At 49.7% G+C, this 21,538-nt stretch overlaps 7 protein-coding genes across 7 annotated transcripts; all 7 read right to left on the minus strand.

Annotated features, from left to right (window-relative positions):
• Nucleotides 1-29: 29 nt before the first annotated feature.
• On the minus strand, nucleotides 30-1,274 carry BKA67DRAFT_644075 (uncharacterized protein; the record flags this gene model as incomplete). The annotated part of the gene is made up of 2 exons (XM_046105838.1): nucleotides 30-1,019; nucleotides 1,078-1,274. 2 exons carry the CDS (start codon nucleotides 1,272-1,274, stop codon nucleotides 284-286), a joined length of 933 nt encoding a protein of 310 aa, XP_045962440.1. The 3' UTR covers nucleotides 30-283.
• A 1,132-nt stretch (nucleotides 1,275-2,406) lies between these two features.
• Nucleotides 2,407-4,696, minus strand: BKA67DRAFT_557407 (putative glycosyl hydrolase, family 15). The gene is made up of 3 exons (XM_046102254.1): nucleotides 4,049-4,696; nucleotides 3,621-3,990; nucleotides 2,407-3,556 (listed from the first exon to the last, which is right to left on the minus strand). The coding sequence occupies exons 1-3, from the start codon at nucleotides 4,350-4,352 to the stop codon at nucleotides 2,644-2,646; spliced, it is 1,587 nt and encodes a 528-aa protein (XP_045962441.1). The 5' UTR covers nucleotides 4,353-4,696; the 3' UTR covers nucleotides 2,407-2,643.
• A 947-nt stretch (nucleotides 4,697-5,643) lies between these two features.
• On the minus strand, nucleotides 5,644-6,243 carry BKA67DRAFT_506152 (pectate lyase; the record flags this gene model as incomplete). The annotated part of the gene is made up of 1 exon (XM_046097129.1): nucleotides 5,644-6,243. A coding segment is annotated over one exon (600 nt), but the record flags the coding sequence as incomplete, so codon positions are not given.
• Nucleotides 6,244-9,152: 2,909 nt separating this feature from the next.
• Nucleotides 9,153-9,731, minus strand: BKA67DRAFT_533373 (uncharacterized protein; the record flags this gene model as incomplete). Its single annotated transcript, XM_046099688.1, has 2 exons — nucleotides 9,153-9,400; nucleotides 9,530-9,731. 2 exons carry the CDS (start codon nucleotides 9,729-9,731, stop codon nucleotides 9,153-9,155), a joined length of 450 nt encoding a protein of 149 aa, XP_045962443.1.
• Nucleotides 9,732-11,756: 2,025 nt separating this feature from the next.
• BKA67DRAFT_512309 (voltage-gated chloride channel protein) lies at nucleotides 11,757-14,483 on the minus strand (the record flags this gene model as incomplete). Its single annotated transcript, XM_046097461.1, has 3 exons — nucleotides 11,757-11,819; nucleotides 11,875-13,818; nucleotides 13,878-14,483. 3 exons carry the CDS (start codon nucleotides 14,481-14,483, stop codon nucleotides 11,757-11,759), a joined length of 2,613 nt encoding a protein of 870 aa, XP_045962444.1.
• A 1,991-nt stretch (nucleotides 14,484-16,474) lies between these two features.
• Nucleotides 16,475-17,678, minus strand: BKA67DRAFT_533375 (chaperonin 10-like protein; the record flags this gene model as incomplete). The annotated part of the gene is made up of 2 exons (XM_046099689.1): nucleotides 16,475-17,300; nucleotides 17,410-17,678. 2 exons carry the CDS (start codon nucleotides 17,676-17,678, stop codon nucleotides 16,475-16,477), a joined length of 1,095 nt encoding a protein of 364 aa, XP_045962445.1.
• A 190-nt stretch (nucleotides 17,679-17,868) lies between these two features.
• On the minus strand, nucleotides 17,869-21,524 carry BKA67DRAFT_557418 (NRDE-2, necessary for RNA interference-domain-containing protein). The gene is made up of 2 exons (XM_046102255.1): nucleotides 18,755-21,524; nucleotides 17,869-18,698 (listed from the first exon to the last, which is right to left on the minus strand). The coding sequence occupies exons 1-2, from the start codon at nucleotides 21,415-21,417 to the stop codon at nucleotides 18,164-18,166; spliced, it is 3,198 nt and encodes a 1,065-aa protein (XP_045962446.1). The 5' UTR covers nucleotides 21,418-21,524; the 3' UTR covers nucleotides 17,869-18,163.
• Nucleotides 21,525-21,538: the final 14 nt, after the last annotated feature.

Consider the following 21,538-nt stretch of genomic DNA (forward strand, 5'->3'; position numbering starts at 1 on the left):
ACATACTCCATGCACAATCATTGCCCTGTCTTTTATGCATGTGACATATCCGGCGTATAACTCGGAACCCACAACCGACCTCACCTAGCTCATCCCCGTAGTGTCGCAGCCCAATCGCACGGCATCACTCTATGCGGATGTAATTCATGGTCAATATAGAGCCTTGGTAACGCCAATACTAGATTCCAGAAGCGTACAGCCTCGGACTACGGCTTAAACCTATACGTCTTTAGTTAAATTAGATTCTTTTGATATCTTTTATTCTTCTTTTAAGTTTTCTAAACTAGAATCTCCTTGTCTCGCCTTCGTTGCCCGCGCCATAGAACCCTGTCAACGCCAGATCCGCTTGATCGAAGTGATATGAGCTATATGCTGGCGAGTATGTCTTTCTAAGCGGCGGAGCTGACAACACTGTCGCCAGTGGCGGGCTTTGTGGAGGACTCGCCGCCGCCCACGTCGAGGCGTCGTAATTCGAAGAAGCAAGCGTTTGGGTCTCTGCTGCGGGCTCGTCGGCTCCGTCAAGCTCCTGTACGCTCCGCCGCCTGACCTCGGCCTCGATCAACGAATTTCGGTAGCTTTCGTAGTCCGTTTCTTCACTGTTTCTTTTCGCCCACTCTCGTGATGTGATGGTGATTGCTGGGATAGATTTTCGCCATGTCTTGCTCCTCGGCAATGTGGCCATAGTTTCATATTCTCCTGCTTTAATCCCCAAGTCTGCATAGTCGCCTCTATCGAGCAGACCTTTCCGTTGTTTGTGGACGTGAATGGCGCCAAGAACAAGCTGGCATATACTCGTCACCGCGAGTATGATACTTATTATCAGGTCGAGCGGACTCGGCGAGCTCCCTACTGCCATCGCAATGACAAAGGATAAATAGCCCAACCACATCGCGGTCTTGATGCATGCCGAAACGAGTATAAATACTGGGCTGAGCTTGTGCATTCTGTAGAATGCTGCCTCCGCAATATCGAGTGCGAGGGTCACAATGCATAGTATCAGCATGACGCTGCCGAGTACTCTGTTTGGCCGTCAGTAAAAAGCGGATTCGTAGAGGGTTGCAAGATCAGGGTACGGACACAGCAATATCAGCAAGATCATCCACTGAGTACCCAAGCCATGCAAATCCCTCCGCGCCATAGCCTACGGTCAAAACAACCGCACTAGCACCTATCAAGAGGCACGATATAATACCCAAGATTCCAACACATATGCCTTGCACCACCCAGCACGGCAAGAATTGCCGTAGCCTCCATATGCCTTCGTATGTGGACATGCTTCGAACCGCCCCCACGTCTCTGCCGATTTCAGTGATTTGTGAACTCGTCGTCAAGAAGTCGAAACATTAATAAGATGTAAACCAGCAGGTGCTCCATCATGACAGCTCTCAGAGGCAATGCCGTCAATGTTATACGACTTGACCCCCATTTGGATGAAAAATCGTTTGTTGATCTGTTCGTGGGCTGTGCCCGTGTTCGTAGGATTTGAGGGACCACATTGGTGGGTACTAACAACGGGGCGCGCGGCCGACGAAATGAAATTGGCCCAGAGTCATATTGCGACAACCCTTGGATTAGGCTGCACCGCATGAGCCTTCTTCATGTCGGAATTGACAGTCTGTAGAAGACGGGTTATAGATATATCGTGGGTATTTATTTTCTTTTTTCCGTCTTTTTTTTTCTTTTTTTCCAGACAAGTTCGAGCTCTTGAAAGGCATCTTGCATGAGCGTGATGCACTAAGAAGAGCACAAGTTCAGGCCGTGCCCTCAATATATTGGTCACCATATTGTAGGACATTGAGCGAAGCTTAGCGATCAGGTATCCGCAGATAAATTAAGGCTGCTAGTACATCGCATGGTTTCGTTTCGGAAGCAGGCAACTTGACCAATCAGACAGTAGCTTGATATCTATAATTAACTTGTAAATCCCAACAATCTGGGGAACAACTTTGCTGCGGCCCTGCATTACTTGGCATTGCCAGGCGAAGCATAGGTTGGTAAGGTAGCACAAACTTATATTGCGTCCATCATCTAAAATGATTGTTTTTATGTTCCCCTTCAAAGTCCAGAATCGCGCTAGACTAGACTAACCTTAGTTGTTGTCATCGCGCATGGCCACTGTTTTCCTCCATCATTAGTCTTGGTGGATAAACAAAAAAACATCAATTCATGAGCTTTTCCAACTTTCAGATAACCTTAAGCTTTCTAACCACCGCACAGATAATACTAACGGACTGCAAGCTGCGACGAAGTAAATATGTTGCCGGTGCTTAGCAGACACGCGAAATTTGGTATGGGAAGAAATGCATAAGTGACGGCATACTCCTGCGAGGGAAATGCCTTCATGGATATGATATGATATGATCATAATCAAAACGATTCGCTTCAGTCGCGAGCAGTTCAGTAAGTATACGAATGAATTTTCTACAACTGGTTAACAGATATTCTGTAATGCGATCATACTGGCATTGCAATAACGGGGCGCTTTTCTCGTCCGACATGGTTACCGGCTATATCGGCACTGATGAAGCTCACAACCCCAACCCAGAGAATGACTATCCACACAATAGAGTTATTGACTTGTATTCAACGGCAAATCGGCAATAGATTGATATTTTCTCTGAGACAACCCCTACCCAGCTGGATTTAAGCTTTGATAGATGCGACTGGGGCTGGCGCGTACAATCCTGGGGTAGATGATGCCTGGCATGAATCTGGCAGTTCGGGAGCGGTGGATCCCTCCCAACCAGCTGGATACTGCCCGGCCCGTCGTTGTGACACACTGACAAATGCAGCATAACTCCATGTCAAGTCAGACGCTGATAGTGGGTCGCCCGGCTGGTCTTTGTTGAACTGCTCAGCCAGTGCTCCATCTTCTGGCGTGTATGTCTGGACAATAGAAATGAAGGAATCAGCATATGTCGTCACAGCAGTAACTATGCTATTGAATTCCGAGTCCGTAGATGTGTAGTTGCCAAGTGCAGCTGAAGGATATATATCCGTGAAGAAAGGCAATGACGTCTCATCGATGGCAAGCGCCTTTTGAGCTGTCCATTGGGCGACTGCGTCGTACAGAAACTCAGCGGCGCCAGTGGTGATCAAATACCAGGGATTACCGCCTTGGTAAGTATCCTCTGGGTATCTCCCAACAGCAATGCCAGACCCCGTTGGGATTCCTTCATTGATCGAGTATAGTTCTGAGCCGTCACGGAAAGAGTCAATGTACGCCTTGAAACTGGCCAGTGCTCTATTGCTACAAGGTTGAAATGTGGGACTCGAGCAAGAAGCATCGACATCAAAAATGGCGATGGAACCAAGAAAGGTGTTTGCATCGTGACCAGAACGCCCATTGTTGGTGTTCAGATTTGCAACGAGGAATTCTCCGTTCCAGTAGCTCTGCAGAAAACACAGGATTTGGGGAGCCTGGTCACAACCTGTGCAAGTAACTCCAAGTTTGGCAGCAAGAGCAGCACCTTCGATGAGGGATCGGTACTGGTTTTGGGTAGTAAAAAAGCTTGCTCCTTGAACTTCCTCCCACAAATCAAAAGTTGTCTGATTCCTGTTTTGTGTGGTCAACTATCAATTTCTGTGTGGAATCTCTTCGGGGCAGTTCTCTGTCATACCAATATTGTCCAACATATGACAAATCGTTGGAGATGATGGGCCAAACGTCCGTTGTGGCCGTGTCTTGTCCATCATTCTCGGTCAGCCAGTTGCTGTAGGCTATCAAGGCAATGGCACGCAGAGCTGGCCCATCCCGCTGAGGTCTTCCCCAGGCATCGGTGAATGCAGTTTCGTTGGTATAGAATTTGGGTTCAGCTAGACCTGAGCCATCCGACAGGCCCCCGGACGGGTTATCTATAGTCTGCAAGACAGCTTGAGCCTCGACGTAGTTATTGATAACTGTCTGAAGGGTTGTTTCTCCGGTGAAAATAAACTCGTCAATTATTGTCTTTAAGGTCAATGCAGAGTCCCTCGTCCAAGTGTAGAAATCTGGGCTATGTGTGAGTTCGTCAACTCGTCCAGTAAGGCGGTAGTAGCAGTATCTTACAATCTGGGTCGCTCTTTGATGGACTTGCTACGACGATCCCGGCCGAAGCACCTTCGACCTTGGAACCGTCCGGGCCGATGTTGTTCAAAACGCCCTGCAGTGCGATGGGTTGTTCGGTCTGGACAAAAGCATCAACCGAGCCAGTATCCTGCCGGACTCTGGGTCGGCCTACAGCTACAGTGCTGAGAGCAGCAACAGATGTCGCGACTTTTACTGTGAAAGAGACCATGGCCAGAAGACTTGGGGATAATACGGATGAGATGAAAGATGGGGTGAAATGGTAATGCCAAGGTTGAGAATGCATGACGAAGTTCGAGAAAATCGTGAACACGGGGTACGAAAGTCTTTATATACATCGACATACATAGACAGACGCTTCCTCATGACAGATTCCAAAGCTCTGATTAGCTCGGCATGTTCGCGGTCAATCACGACGGTAATCATCACTTGAAATCTGGTCGAGCTATTCGCATTATACAGAATCTCCTCGTCGATTTTAAACACCTGCCAGGAATCGGACAGATCGACATGTCAACTCCGCTCCGACCTTGAAGGACCGAGTCGTATGTTTGGTACCCGGACCGATTGTGGGGAGGCCCATGGGCAGGCTGATTGAAAGAAGAAGTCAGCTTCGTGGTTGCGCTGGAGATTGTCGCTGGTCAGTTGTATTTAGGTGCCGTGGGGCCCATCCAGTACCCCCAACTTCCCCAAGTTACCCCAACTCCAGTGAACAAAACACTGGCGATCTTTTCGGGCATCACATGCTTTCGACGTTCATTGCTAGGACATTCGGGAAATCAAATCGGTCCCATTAATCTCATTTCGTGTGCGAGGGATTCAAGTCGTTGCGTTGCTGGCTGTGATGTGTCGGTCATGGTTGACCCGGATATTTACTGGGCACAGGCGAGCATAATGCATAAAGAGAATGACAGTAATAGTGCTGGAACCGCACGAGCGAAACCGTTGTTAGGATCTAAGCTAACAACCCGTCTATGTAGTTTTTATATATACACAAGCTAGCCATAAGATATACATCATAAAGAAGGAAAGAGAAGTTGTTGTTGTTCGTCATCAAATATCAACCAGTTAGGTGGAGTGATTTACCATCCCGAAATTTCACCGGTAGCCTTTAGGCCAGTTGCAACATCTTAGTTGGACTCGCTGGTCTTGGTTGACTTGGAAGAGGACTTAGTCTTGGTAGACTTTGAGCTCGAGGTCTTGGTGGACTTGGAGCTCTTGGAAGTAGTCTTGGTAGAGTTCTCCTCGTCCTCATCGGCGGCGGCGCTGGTACTCTTGGAAGCAGCCGAGGAAGTCTTGGTGCTGCTTCCCTTGGTGGTCGAGGTCTTGGCTGCGGCAGAGGAAGCGGTGGCCTTTTGGGTGGAAGCAGCGGCGGAGGAGCCAGAACCAGAGCTACCGGAAGAAGTGTCGCCGGAGACGTCAGAGTCGCTGTAGATACAGTAGGTACCGTCAGCGCCGGAGCCGTTCTTAGTAGGCTCCTGCGAGTTGTCATCAGTACCAGTGAAGGTAACGCAGATGTCGTCAACACTGGTGACAGCGATGTTCGTGAAGGTTGCTGAGTCACCGTAGTTGGAGTTGATACCCGCAAGCATGTCACCGTCCGAGGCAGTGATGCTATCCATGATAACGTGGCGCTCGTACATGGAGTCGCAGTTACCACAGCTTCGGTAGAGCTTGCCGAATGTGTCAACCGTGAAGTCACTGACGCTCAAGCTTCCGGCACCGTTGTGCTGGAAAACCTTGTCGTCAGCACCGAAAGCACCACCACCGTTGATGTAGGTAGTATCACCAGCGTCCTGGTTCTTGATGGTGAAGGCATCCTCACAGACAGCCGACCACCAGACGTTGGTCAGGGTGCAAGCACCTTGGCAGTGAATACCCTCCATCTGGTTGGGTCCAATGATGACGTTGGACAACGAACCACCCTCCTCGATCTGGAAGACGGCATCAGAGTCGCCACCCTCGGTCTGGCCCTCGCAGTCAACGCCACGGTCGAAAGCGAACATACCACCATCGAAAGACTCGCCGGCAGCGATAGTCTGAACGTCGCTCAGGACGGAGGAACCCGAAGAGGCGGGAAGGCTGTCACGCTTCAGAGCGAGTCTGCGCGCCTCGAGAGATGGAGCACTAGTGACAATGGGGCTAGGAGCAGCAGAGACACCGAGAGCCATGGAGGCGGCGACACCGAAGACAATACGGTACTGCATTGTGTAGGTTGAAGAGGTTGAAGATGAAGGTGATGTTAAAAAAAAAAAAAGTGGTTGATCTAAGCCGGCTTGGAGCGTGTAAAAGAATGATTAAGCACTGCTTAATGAGAGAATGTGAAGAAGATGGTTGAACAAGAGGATGAAAGAACTGTGTGTGATGAGAGAAGAAAAGACTTCATTGTGTGGAAGTAACATTACCTTAAGTATTCAGATGCTGAGCATATCTGAGGATGTTGACTTACCAACTATCATTGCAATGCAAGGATCAAAAACTGAACGACTTCATCCAGATGGGCCCTTTTCGCCTGCCGGGTGGGTAAAAGAGGCTAGACAACTTCGTCTAGATGAGTCTCACAGCCCAGTTGTGGAGGCGATTATACTGAGCATTCAATGTAGGTGAGTAGCCGCGAAGCCCACTGGAAAATACCGATCACCAGACTCTGTTTGAGGAAGATTGAACATTGCAGCTGCATGTCGTTCGATCTTGATTGTTTCTGCAAGGAACCAAGGGGATGCAGGTCAGCCCGGCCGACTTTTCGGGACATTTCAATCGAGCCGCGCCCAGGTTTCTGGATCTCAGTTCTTGGCATGATCCAGACATGGTCAATGATTGGCCCATCGCCCCATCGTATACCTTGTATAGGATTCATGTGGTTACAGTCATGCTACCTCTTTAGTGAGAAAATATCGGTGAAAATGCCCCATCATTTCTTGTACAGCAATAAGCTTTGTTGATTAACACTAGCTCCACTCACTGAACTCGCAGACCAACGGACACTAGCAGCAAGAGCCGATATTTAGATGAAACTGGGTGGGTCGGAGCGCGCTACAACAATGACAGAATTGGACCAAGAGCATTGTCCCCCATTTGTAATTTCGACTTGCGACAGTGCCAAGGCTGAGAATCTGCCAAATCTGCTCAACATCCAGGAGCTTACAGCCTTGGCATTCAACCGCTTCCCCAGTTAGATTCGGCACGTCGTCATCGCGCTTATCTCCGCCTCCTTCGTCAATCCGAGTGCTTGGCGAAAGGCGATGGTAACGTCTCGGTAGAATGCCCAGTGATCTCATGATGGAAGTTCGAGTCATATACAATGCGTCGAGTTCGAGATCAGTGGGATGTTAACGCACTATTGTCGGCCACAGAGTCATCATTGTTGAAGCGGGCGAGCCCTCATAGTCATGCAATAAACTCATTTTTCTTCTTGTGGAAGGACCCGGTGTGTGAACGCGACTGCTTAGCCTTCGTACGGTGTCTCCTTTAAGCCCGAACGGTGGGCACTAGGTTAATCCGAATACGATATATCGAGCATGCAGAGCCTGCCCCAACCTTGCAACTACCTGAGTTAGAGATCTACGGGCAGTTCAACAGGGCCATTTTCGACCGGCTTCGATATCGGCCGTCACTTGTCCTATGAATTCTTACTAATCTCTGCAGGTTAAACATCAACAACGTTAAGAAAGGAATTGTGGGCAACGCATCGTCTTGAGTTAGACCTTAGAAACCATGGAAGACAACATTCCAGCAAGGAATTGAATGCTCATCGAACCATTAGTTGGATTTTCATGGTGGGCAAAGTGGTTGGGTCGGAACACCTGGATAGTACAACCAGAGGCCAGTGGAGAACTTATCGTCTGATGGGCCCTGAGTGGCATTGTTTGCGAGATCGGCAACTTGAGAGATCTCGTACTACCTAGTTGTAAGAAACGGGAAATCTGGGTTAGAAAGACTTTTCATGCCAACTCTAGTGCGCAGCTACATCTATCGAATGTATGTTTCAAACAAAGCAAACTTGGGAGTATTCTCAACAGTGCACAGTATGCTAGTTTCTGACCACGAGTCGGGCCCTCTGGGATATTTTTTGTCCTTTTGCCTCTCAGTCCCGTGTTTTAGCTAACATCGATCACAGTGCAGACAAGATAATCGATACGACATTTTCTGTCTAAGAAGCTGCATGGGACATAAGTTCTATTTGATCCACTCAAACTTGTTCAAGCCCCTGACCCATCCTGCGGCTGACGTGGACTGTTGGAGCTTACCGGACCCATGAGCTCTCAAAGGGACCGCGCATTTCAAGAACATCATCCCGATGTCACACAATTATTGCGGTTGATGATCCTTGCCAGCGGCCGACTTACCCTCGCTCAGGATGATGAGTCGTAGTTATAATGTCTAGCCGCTCATTCTCAGTCGGAATACATTTGAAAAGGATGTTGGAGGTAGAGAACGAATGAAAAAGAGCTTTCCTCGTCGAAGTTCTTAGGCTATCAAAAAAAGCATGTTTGGGAGGGAGCCGCATAAATACCTGGACGGTATGATATTCCACGACCTATGGCCACTGTCGATTCTCGGATTATCCAGTTGATAGAGATTGAACATTCCAATATTGTACTGTTATCCTCAACGCGCGTTCATGTTAATTAATAGACACTTTGCCCGAGGTTCACGTACATATCAGGGCAGAATTATGTGTTGCTCTGCAGGATTCACTCTCGTTAGACTTGCAAGGTTATAATATAGAATACCCTTGTGGTTCCTAGAGGTTGATAGGTGCTTACAGTGGAAGAGGGTAGTTCAGCGGGATGAGTGTGTCAAAGTACCTACGCCCGTAGATGCCAGAGTCCATGCAATATCGCCAAATCTCATGTCTGCAGCTTATTTACGCCAAAGCACGGGTTTCCAATACGTCGTTACCAAATTGTTCATTGCCAAAACTTTGCAATTACATGCTGCATTAGCCCAGAAGTGACATGCCAGACGATCAATGGTCGCCGGATCTCTCAAATACATAATGGTCGTCAAGAATAAATTCCTCCCTCTAGTAGTGGTAGTGGTTACCAGGACTTCTTGCAAATTTTCCAAGTAGTGAAGCTGACTTTCAAATATCTCCGCCATCCAGCATGCTAAGGCCATCACCATTCAGACTGGCCATATCAGCATCAGCATTAGCATCAACACTAGTCTTGACCTTCTTGGTAGGTGTCTCTCCCATATCATCGTCAGTGGGCTCAGATTTCTTCTTGCGGCTGCCGGGAGTCTTTGCCTTGGCAGTCTTCTTGGGGGTTGCTGCATCAGCGTCCTTGCCCTCGGAAATTTCTGTCCTGAAAAACCCATGCTTGGCAACCACTGGATGTAGAAAGTTAGCATTGTTCTTCAAAGCATTTTGAACACAACAGTACCAAATCAAGAGCAAGCAGCGATATTGATGTAGATGGCACGGCAAGAGGCGGGTGCTACAGGGGCAAGTAAACTCACTGGCTCGGAAGCGCTCCTTGGTTGCCTTGATGTTGGTAGCGCCCAGGGTATCTGTGACCTTCTGCCAGTCGACGTTGTTGACCCAGTCGCCCTTGCTGGAGCTCTCAAAGATGGCAACGATGAGCTGTGTCTCGGGTTCTGAAAGTGTGGTACCGCCGATAGGGGCGTCCTCGCCAGCCTTGGTCTGCTTCTTAGGAGGCATCGTGTATTGCGACCAAGAACGTGACTTTTGACGATATGTGTGTCTGTAGAACTGAGACTGTGAAGTTGGCTGCGAATGGTGCAAGATTGAATTGTTGCAGTGGGGGTGGTGCGAGGTGTGCGGAATGTTTATTGTTGTGATGAGGGGGATCAGTTGCATATGAAAATCGCGTCAAGGCTTTACAGATCTCATTGAATTGTTCAGAATGGAGTAACCGGTTGCCTGGCCAGACGTATGCTGTATTTGGGTCACTGAGGCACACTCCAATCCGATTGTTCTCCCCACGATTTATTTGCTTTTAAAGCCATGTTTAATAACCAACCGAAACTTGGGGGCCTTATACACAATGATAAATTACAACGTAGACGCCGACGCATTACTCCGCTGTTAGTCCTTTGTCGCTTTTGCGTAGAGCAAGGCGAATTCCTAAAGAAGATATAAGGAGAATATCTTTTTCGACAGGTAAACTGGAAGTTCCAGGTGAGAATAGATTCCCACAAGCCGGGATGAACATTTTTTTGGCGTGTATATATCGAGCAACTTGTTTAATTTGGTAATCGCGATCTCTCGCTGATTCTAAAATAAGAGAAACTTGTGACTGACAAGTCCGGCCAACATAGAGCCGGAAACAACCTCGATAAGATATTTCCTTCGTCTATTTAATATACGAAGGCCAACTTGCGAATTATCCTTTTAAGCGATGATGTGGTTTGAGCACACGGTTGAATATAGCACAATGATGATGAACTTGTGCCTTGTAGGTTTGGCAAGCGGGATGTGAGATGAGAAATAACTCAGAGGGAATTGATAACGCTTGAATACGGACCGATTGAGTGATGACTGTTGGAATTATGTTAACAGCTACGATTGAATCATTTGAGGACTTACAATCTTCCCTGAAGAGCTCAATATCCAAATGGAACCTTTGTGGTGACATGGCGTGCATTGAGATTTGTGGATTTCAGTTGAGAGAATCGATATGATTGTTTAGCTCTGTAACTCGAATGTGAGCAGAGACAATCTAGTTTGCTCCAATGCTTATTTGCAAAAGTACAGCGTGTGGCAAGTCACAATCTGTTTACCTCAAAACCAGATTGTTGTAGCCTTCCCACCAGCATAGGCTGCTTGCCCCCATATGCACCACGAACTGTACCCGCTTCGCCTACAAATTCGCCAACCCTCTATGATAAAACCGTGTTAGCGTTTGTCAGATATTACACAAACATTATATGCTGTTAACGCATATTTGCATAGTTCCCTGCAAGGATCTTGACGCAGAAAGGCTTGTGCCTCATCGTGGCACCATGTCAGGGAGTATATCTCCCAGCATTGTTTACCCTTTATTGTTGTTATGTCCACCTGACAAGAACGTTTGGTGTATGGGATCGTGGCTGAAGCGTGATGCCAACCATTAGCTGTGGCAGAAGGAGCAAAGAGGCGAGCGTAATATGTATCATGGAGTATATTGGATGGCGAGATCGAAATGTTGACCTTGGCTAGGACTGCGTGAAGAGTTTCTCGAGTTGAATCATTCAACTTCTATGCTCAAGCAGAACCCGGTGGAGTTGGTCGTCGTGCCGCACATCATGTCTGAGACTCCGGATGGACATCGGCGGCCAAACAGTCTGTGCTGAACTGATGGTAACTCCTAGCAGCTATATTGGTATGAAACCGCTGATTGACAGAGTTCACACATGTGACAATTTATTTGACTATGCTGTTACGTTGGAACCAACGGTATGCTTCGTTGACCAAGTCCTCGTCCTGGGATACCTGCAATAATAAACAAACGCAAGCTGGTGCCATAATCAATCAATAAGCCACCTATCGTTGCCAAATGCCTCTAGATCAAGAAAGAAAGAAAAAAGCGCCTTCTGACCCTTACGCCAAAATCAATGTATAATGCCACTTCCTGAAAATGCAACGATTATAAAAATCTACCATGCGCGAAGAAATGCAAAAGAGAAAAAGAAACCCCAAAAACTGTTCAATAGAATTCGAACAATGATTCTCCTAGAATCGCATTCATGAACCATGCTCTTTCTGCTCGAGCTCACGCATGTATTTCACAAAACGTTTCTTGTGTGTCTATGAGAGTATTAGTCGGTACCTACTTTAGCCACAGATTGGTGAGCGAACTTACCATGCCTGCATACTTTCCGTCTTTCAAGATGCATATATACCGGAGACCGAGCTTGACGAAACACTCGTATACAAGATCCATAGGAGAGTGGATGTCCAAAGCAACCGGAGCGGGGTCGATGAACGGGGTAAAGTCGGTAGGATCTCGCTCGCCGTCTTCATCTTCGTCAATGGACGGGATATTGGTCATCAAGCACAATGCCGTTTCTTCATCTGGAAGGTTGTCTAGAGCAAATTCCAGGTCTGGCGCAGGGATCAATCCTACAAGGATGCCCTTTCGAAGAATGGGCAAGCCGCCGTCCAGCTCTCCAGCTTTGTGGAGAAGCTCCAATCTTGTCCGCAGACTTGAGGCTGGAACAAGGGGCGAGTTGGTGATGTCGACCACGCGCTCACGACGAACTCGAGGGATTATATCCGCAAGATCAGATGTGAAGATAGGCTTGTGCTTGTTGTCGAGGAAAGGATACGAATTCATCTCGGTAAGCAGATCGTAGATACTCAAGGGCTCCATGGCGTCTGCTGTCCATTTGGCGACAAGGATAGCCAAAGAGAAGGGCAGCACGTAGTCGAGACTTCCAGTCAGCTCAAAGAGAATGACTGCGAGAGTAACGGATAGCCTTGTCACTCCGCACATGGTCGAGCCGGCAGCAATCAGGGCATATACACCAGGCTGCACGCACGTAGCCTCCGCATAGATTGGGCATGTACCCCAGAGTCCCCAAGTCGGAAAACGCATTACAAGCCATTGCGTGGCATGGCCAATGATCCTCCCCATCAGACCGCCAACCACCATGGACGGCACATAAATGCCGGCCGGTACCTTGATGCCAAAAGTGATGATTGTGAGAAAGCCCTTGATCAACAATGCAACAAGCAGAAGACGCATGATGCCGGGAATCTCGCTCATATCGCTGGGACACAAGCCTAGGCTGTCTCTGGTCTCGTCATCGCATGGTGCGGCAAGGTTAAGAAGCAGTTTCGCTACCGGAAGTTTCGTCAGAGGGTTCCAATACCCGATGAGTGCCGTAACCAGTGCGACCAAAATAACTTCGACCATCGGATACCTCTTGATGACGGAGATCTTGCGGAAGGTCACAGCCCATTTCCTAGATGCTTTGATAAACAGCGCTCCAGCCGCACCACCTAGAATTCCGACAAAAATGAAGCAAAAGATTTCAAAGTACTGCCAATCAACCTTGTAACGAACCTCAAACATGACGATCTTGTGAGTTCCATAGGGATTGAGGAACTTCAATGACAGGGCTGCAGTGATACAGCAGAAGAAGGTTCGGAAGAGCGTCTTGGCAGGGAAGAAGTAGGCGACCTCCTCAAGCCCGAATAGAACACCGCCGAGGGGAGCACCGAAAGCAACGACGACTCCAGCTGCTGCCGCCGCAGACAGGACTTCACGTCTCTTGGCGTCGTTTTTGTCGTATTTTGCAAAAATACGACAACAGATGTTGCCAATGCATGTAGCAATATGAACATACGGGCCTTCTTTACCTAAACTCAGACCTGACGCCACACTCAAAATGAGGCCAGCAGACTTGATGACCAGCGTCTTGAAGCCAAGGAAACCGTGCAACACGAAACCGCTGAGAATGACGCGGACCTCGGCAACACCACTACCTGCTGCTGAATAATACACCATAGGGGGGGCAACGGGCTCTCGCGTCTGTTCTCGCGGGCTCGTCTCATTGTCGTTCTCGTTGTCCTCATAGCCAGCAAAAGCCTCGGCTGCGAAGTTTTCATCAAGTGTGGTCATGCGGTAAGCAGACGGCACCACGGTCTTGGTGGTCAAGGTAAGCAAGCAACTCAAGACTGCCAACAGTAGGACAAACATAAGGTAGACACCAAATTCAGTCCATTTGTCTCCAAAGGGTCGACCGCCGAGGACCTCAGACCAGTTCCGCCAATCAGTACAAGGGCCATGCGGACAGCACATCTGCGACAAACGTCAGTAAGTTGAAGGTCTGGGCACGCTTGGAAATGTCAAGACCGTACCTTCTCCCTAAGATACCAGGCCTTCGCGCAGTAGCCGTCCTTGTAGTCAAATATGGTAGTCTCGGCCACATTGACGCAATAGGCGAGCACGGCGACCAAGAATCCCACCAAAGCACTCAAGATCCAGCCTTGGGCTCCATCGAAAAGCACAATCACCCTGCCCCAGAAGTCTTTACGGGATCGCAGCGCTTTGACGCGGTATGAATCTGCTATGCTGTCGTGGACCCAGTCCGTTGAGGTGAATTGATCATACCACACTCGCTCGTCGGCAAAGATGGAGCCCTTTGACTCTACCAAGGACTCTCGCCTGTCTCCCAGGGCATTCACCAAGCGTTGGCCAAACGAGCCCGTCCTACTATGATGTTTTGAGTTCAACGCGGCGCCATGATAGCTTTGATGCCTGGATATGCGAGGGCTCCTCGGCGTTGCGCTGCCATTCGGGCTGTGTATGCGCAGATGGGACCTCGAGGGTCTGAGGAGGGAGGTTCGCTCATCGGGGGTTTCGGACAGGGACGGCCGTCTTGATCGCAGTTGGTGACGGCGGGTGAACGTGGGCGACGGGGGCACACTGAGTTGGGATGCCACGGAGTGCTGGGACGCTGACATATCCGGATAAGGGCCCTCGTCCGCATCGTGGTCCACGTCTTTCGCCATTTTTGGAAAGCTGCGCCTTGCAAAAGCAGAGGTGTCTCTACTCGGGAGGGTCAGGGCACTCAAGTCTAACTTGAGGGTGCCGTTGCAATGACATGCAATGTCGGTCTGGGAGCGAGTGCCTCGGGGTGGAACCTCGAGCGGAGCATTCGCACCGGTGTTGGAGGGGATTCAGGCTCGTTGGCTTACGAACCTCGAAACGGCCGCCGAGCCCACGATGGGAAAGCGAGGCAAGCTGTGAATGTCCCGAGTTGAGACGCTGCACCGTGTTGAATGTGCGCCCAGGATGTGAAAGTACAGAGATGACGCTGCAAGATGAAGTTGTGCTCTGTTGCGTCCCCATACACACGTGGGGCTACGAAGGTCGCGTCTTCGGGGTTGTCATTTAGAAACCCTTGCCCAACAACGAGACGGGACGGGCAAGCGATCGGATCGGAGTGGGCGCTGGGGGGAAACTCGACGCAGATCAAGTGATCCTGCAAATCCACAACCAACAGGTGCCCGCTCAGCCCGAGTCTCATTTGCGTCTGGTGCACTGCACCACACAGTACGACTGAGAAAGCGGGCGCGCGAGGGGACAGACAATTATATCATCGAGACCTGTGACCTTGGCCGGCCGTTGATCACAAGCCGCACTGCCCCAGAAAACGCGACGAGGACCCTGAAAAGCGGGATGCACACCTCGACTCTAGCGTGCTCTAGCGGTGCTGTCGTCCCAACCTTAACCAATTGTCTTCTGTGGTTATACTAAGTCAGTGTCGCCGCTCCATCATTCCAAGGTTAGTGATGCTGCAGGTGCAGGTTGTCCACTGGACGAGGCGTACACCTAGAGTCAGCCCCCGGGGGTGCTCCACGAGTTGTGAGTTTTTAGTTCTCATTTAACGCTGCATGCGCAAGTACATACTTTGGTTTTGCTTGCTTCACGTCTGACTCGAGTGCACGCCAACCCCTGTTGTGAAGTCCGCACCCCAGTGTTGGTTTCATACCTGAACAAGTCATGACCAATCCTACATAACCCCCCTTTTGTGTACCCTTTTTTGGCGTATACTATACGATTGCTTCGTGCCCCTGCATTTCATCTGACCTCGACTAGTCCAAAACCAGCAGCCTGGCAGCCTGGATTCTATGGGAATGTCGAGTCGTGCTGTGTAGTTATTGAGCAAGAATAACCAATGATGTCATACGGACGTGGCATCTGGTCGACGAACGAGCACAGCTTCAGCAGCCAAGTATTCTAGTCCATATTTGAACAACCGGCAAGGGAGTGTCGTCAAATTAGTGTCTCTGGCGTCGCGATATGATGAGAGATTTTGAGACAAAATATACAAATAGGTAAGAAAGTGGCTTTTCGTAGTCGCAACCCCCAACCTGCTGCAGCCTTTAGGAAACAGACATCTAGTATCTCTTGAGAGCATTTCTGTTCATATTACAATGTCGTCAAGAAAATGCCGTAGATCAAGCGTCGGCCAATGGGTCTAGTCAGACGCGTATGTTGCCGCTCTGGTCATCTTGAACCTTATCATATTCCGTAATGCCGATCATCACCTCTGTAGCATTGTTCTTCTAACATTCCTCCAGCAAAGCAGCATCCGGGAGTTTGAGCAAATGTGACTTGACCGAACTTTGGATCTCATCTTTATGACCGTTGAATCAGACGGCTTTGAACAGAAGACACACCAGTTTTGTTCCAGGTATGTATGAAGCACTCCGTTTTGGTCCCGAGAGATACCCGGCGGAACCTTCTCTGGTTGTGGCTGTTTGCAACTACAGTCGTTAGGGATTTCGGACCAGCATTGCAGGCAGTAGTCATCTTGAAAGGATCGTTCATGCCTACCTGAAACCACCCCAAATAGGCATCCGTTAATTACTTAACAACCAATGCGCACCCCTCGGTGATATCCTGGCAGGCTCACGCGAATTCCCATCGATACGAGCAACCCTCTAGATTACGCCAATGTGTAGACCAACTTCTCTCCGCTGACCCTGTCTTGCCTGAGTTCTTCCAAACCATTCAACACACCCTCTAATCCCTCTCCGCCCCTGTTGACCGTCGGCCTGATAGTCTTCACCTTGCCCTCCTCCAACAAGTCCCTGGCCAGCTCCCAAAACTCCCTAGCGTGCTCCAGCTCGCCCGGCAAGACTGGTCTCGTGGTGTTGGAAGACGACGTCCCCCAGACGTATTCCTCGCCGAACGCATCATAGCCCAGCGTGACCAGGGGCCCCTTGACGTTCTTGTTCACGGCGAGGAGCTTCTCCTTTTCGACGGGCACGAGCCCGGCCCAGGTGCCGCCCTCCTCGTCCGACGCCAGCGCCCTGGCGCAGATCTCGGCGCTGGACTCGAGGCTGATGCAGTCCCAGGCCTTGCGGAGATTCTGGCCCCTCGCCTCGGCCCAGGCGCGGATGTCGTCGGCGCAGGTCGGGCTCCTGTAGTCGAAGACGGCGTCGGCGCCGAGCTCGTCCCGCAGGTAGGCGTGGTGGCGGGGCGAGGCGGTGGTGACGACGCTGAGCCCGGAGAGCTTGGCGAACTGGATTCCCAGGATGCCAGTCGCCGTGCTGCCGCCGTAGATGAGGATGGGCTCCGGCTTCTCCGCCGGGGCCTGCACGGGGAGCGGCAGCTCCAGGGCCCGGTACAGGCCCTGGCCCACGGTGGTGACGGACACACCGAGCGTGGCCGCCTGCTCGAAGGACAGGTTGTCCGGGATGCGCAGGGCGATGTCGGCCTTGGCTACGGCCCAGTGGCCGAAGGAGCCGTCGTCGTGTTCTACGCGGTTGCTATAATTGTGTATGTCAGTAGAACTGAACATCCATTCTTCTCTTCCTCTTCCCCCTTGTTTCTTTCGGGCAAATACTAAATCGCGGGGAGGGGCAAAAGAGAACGTACGCGCCATGTATAAAGCCAGCGATACGGTCGCCCTTCTTGAACGGCTTGCCGAGGTTCTCGCCGAGCTCCTCGACCACGCCGGCATAGTCGCACCCGGAGCGGGAGCCCGCGTCGGACATGCCGTAATGAATGGACTTCCAGTCCGTCGGGTTAATGCCCACGGCGTGCACCTTCACAAGCACATAGCCATCTCGGAGTTTCGGCTTAGGAATCTCACGGATAGCCACCTTTTCGGGGCCCTCAACAAACACGATAGCTCTGGTAGTCATGGTGTCGATGATAGTGTTAGATCATGTAAAATGGTGAATGGTGACGTTTGTGTTATACAACCAAGGACGGGAATCAGTATAACGCCGCGAAAATGTGTCTAGCCGCGAATAAATAGTCTTTGTTTACTTTAGCTCCCAGAGAGGTACAGCTCTAGTTATGCACTTCTAGATGCTGTTGATTTGTAATCAGCGTGGGAAGCAGAACTGTTTGTATGCGGGTCCCCAGGTGGGCATTGCTCGAATGACATCATGATAAAATGTATACGATATGACCTTCAAAATTGCCTCACCGTTGGAACCTTCCCAGACATCGGAGTTAACAGCTGGCTATGAACAATGGTTCGACGGCACGATATGAGCAGACCGGAGATCATCACGGACAACGATCATTATCGGCGTTTATTGAAAATCCCACGAATATGCATCATCCTAGAATTCTGGGGGCAAGACGGTAATGACAGTCGAGACCATTGTTGACTTGCCTATCATCTCTGAACCAGCTTCCATTGCTGAACAAATTCATCGAGCTCAACGTGTACCCTCAAGCCTTTATCGCAGAAAGTATGATAGACTGATTTTAGCTCCAAGGAGTCCATCTCCCTTATCAGTGTGAAAAATGCTTCCATAAATACTTCCTTTGACCACGGACATCTCTGAATTGCACGATAGAACACATCCTTAGCTCTCGGCCGCAGCTCCTTCTTTTGGTGACAATACCGTATGTACGATATCCATATCCCGATGTGATGCTTGCAGACATCGCTTTCTACTGCTCGCTCAAAGGCTGCATGAGTGGAATGAGGGTTTCCCCTGACCATCTCGTGCTCTATGGCGAAGACTCGGCTGCTGACACAGTCGTCTGTAGATGTTAGTACGGTTTCGTCCAGAATCGCACGTACTCTATCCTCTATGCTGAGGCGCTCCTCTCGCCAGGCATATAATCTTAAAAAGACCGTGTTCCTTGGGAAAAGTCGAATGTAGCTCGCTATGGTTTGGCGGAAGAATGCTGGTCTGTACGAACTGCAACCAAAAGGTGTCAGTAAAAAGAGTTGTTAATTCTTAGCGGGATTGCTTACCCGTGGCTAGCATGATAGTAAAGAAGATGTGCGGAGGACTGCAACAACTTTTCATGTGCCAAGTGCCGCGAGAATCCACGGGAGATGAAGCTTTCCGAACACAACGTGACGCTTGCTATAACAGACCATATATCACCTTGATTTCCAGACTTTGGTTCTTTACCGCTATTCCCTGTGGTGTATTCGAGGAGAGCCAAGGCCTCAGCGTAGATCAAAGCGATGTCTGGCTCTCTAGAGGATACGAAATGATCGCGGTTCCTTGTCAACAGCTGCCGAACCTTAAGAACCTGAAGCGGTGATATTGTATCGTTGACTGCTGCATCCTCTGAGGCCTGGCACAGTCGCATTGACGCCTGAAGAATACCATTGTTCTCCAGCTCCATCCACGCCCAGGTGCTACAAAGCCGCACTCGGTCATGCATCGTCAGGTCTTTCAAGCCTAGAGCAGCTGGAATCACGTTCATAGCTACGTCTTGGCTTCCCTTGGTGAACTCTGATCTGGCAAACGCAATGTAGAGATCTACATTATTCGACTCCTTTTTCAGAAGCGTTTTGGCGGCTTTCTTGATGCTTCCTGTGTTATTTGTACTTTCGAAACAAAGATAGTATGTTGCAAGCTCCGTTTTACGAAAAGTCGATGTCAGGTGCTTCAACACGTTCGATACCACAGTGTATTGCCAAGATGAAATGGTGCCAGGGAGTGGTTTCATGTAGCTGAACCATTGATAAGAGAACATGACGTCCAGAGATTTTGCCATGGTTCGGAAATAATGATCGAATATAGGTGGCTTGATACCTCCGGGAGCATCGTCTTGCAGCTCAGGTTCGTATTCTTGCACTATAAATCCAGTGCTACCACCATGAGTAACCTGATCCTGAAGTAGAGTCCTTATCGGGACGCTAGAACCAAATACGGGAGGGAGCTGGCAGAAAAGCAGGAATGCATCCAATAGCTGTTCCTGTACGAGCGATAAAGAGGGAGTTGGAATGAAGAACAATAGGTCTTCTATGTCGGAATACATGATGACACGATATGGGTCGTCTTCCGTCCCATCATCCATGGTGCGTGCTGGGATCTTCGCATCTTGAGATCTATGCCTCTCAAAAGCTGCCCACGCTTTGTAAGGGTCTCTCGTACTAGAAGGAATGCTGGAATCAAAGAGTTTGGGTTCTGGTGGATCCTCGCGACCTCCAGTACTTTCAAATATACCCCATCCTTTCGCATTTTCATCGCCAATACGCGCTACTTCGCTTTCCCAGAACGTCTGTAGACCCGACAAACTCAACGAAGGGGAGGCATTGGCCAATGCGACCGGCCGACAGAAGTGAAGCTCGAGCATAGCTTGCCATGCTGCTACAGCCAGCTCTGCATAGCCTGAGTCTGCGATGAAGTGTGTTGCTCTCGAGAATACTACGATAAGCTGGTCATACAAGGACATCTTCCGTGACTCAGATGAATGCTCCGCCATTTCTGTTGCTGTCGCTCGTATTTTTTCGGTATATAGCTGCTTCGTCTCGTCATATCGAAATGTGGATAGGTTGACTTGTCTGAAAGTCATATATGCCTTCCATATCTCGAAATTGGCACCATGGTCGGCTAGGAGCTCTTCCCATCGTTGTGTGACAATCTTGAGGTCCCATATTTTAGACCCTTCCTGCATCATACGCAGGCGCAAATTTGCAGCCTGCTCAGGCGTTTTCGAATGTTTCAACGCCTTTTCAAGCATAGAATGCTTGATGTCCGCGTAGCTTTTGATTTCTGCTTGGGTGGCAGCACGCCCTTCAGGGCTATTCAAATCACGTATGATATCTTGGTGCTCTGCTAGTTGAACCCAAGCATCAATGTCGTCTGGTTGCTCCTTGACCCGGGCTGTCAGCTGAATATTCTTCAACTTGATTGGGTCATTCGTATCTGTTAGATCGAACTCCGTAGAAATATCGCTGCCGTATGCCTCGTCACTATCGGAGTTTTCGTGTTTCTTGCTCATGCCATGTATGGACCTGTATGAGGGTCCTTCGTTGCTCGCAGACCCATCTGACCCTGACTGAGTGCGCTTTCGCTTTCTTAATTGTTTCAGCGGAAGGAAATCCTCGGCCCCAGTAAATGTCTGTACTTTGTCCGGCCGGACTCGCACCAGCTCAGACCTGGCTCGGCCGACCTTGGCTAGCACGGTCTTGCGGTCGCGACTGAGTTGTGAGCCGTTTTCACCATAACCACGAAGGAAGAATACTTCACGGTTTCCGCTACGGTCAATTCTGAAGAAGGACTTTGATCCCAGAAGGCGACCGGCGCCAAATCTGCGGTAGGCAGGAACTTTATAACGGTCATTGGCACCGTACCGCCTGATCAGAGGATCTCCGCGTTTGTCGATAGTGAAGAGCTCATCGGTGGCTGGTTGAGGCGGCGCTGGGCGGTGGATGACATCATACTTGGACTCTGGTTCTCTTTCGCTCTCTGTGCTGCGACCGTCTGAGGCCCGACCAAGGTCTTTCGAGCGTTTATGCCTTCCAGTATCGCGAGGTTTTCCTTCTCGTCTCACGCGACGATCCTCTTGCCAGTCTTTCTCCTGCTCTTCATCCTTTGCTGGGGTTGGGATTAGGGGTTCAGAGTTCTTCTTGAATGAAGTGAACTTTGGCACACTTGATCCTCCTCTGGATGACATAGCTTCACTCCTCGTCGGTCATCACGACATAAAATAATTCCTGTCACCGAGTCATTGTAGATTACTGCGGCTGGTCACATTTGACGGACGGTGACTTCTTAAGACTGCATGCTTTCTGCCT

This window comes from Truncatella angustata (genome assembly GCF_020726525.1).
Source record: "Truncatella angustata strain MPI-SDFR-AT-0073 chromosome Unknown BKA67scaffold_2, whole genome shotgun sequence".
NCBI lineage: Eukaryota > Fungi > Ascomycota > Sordariomycetes > Amphisphaeriales > Sporocadaceae > Truncatella > Truncatella angustata.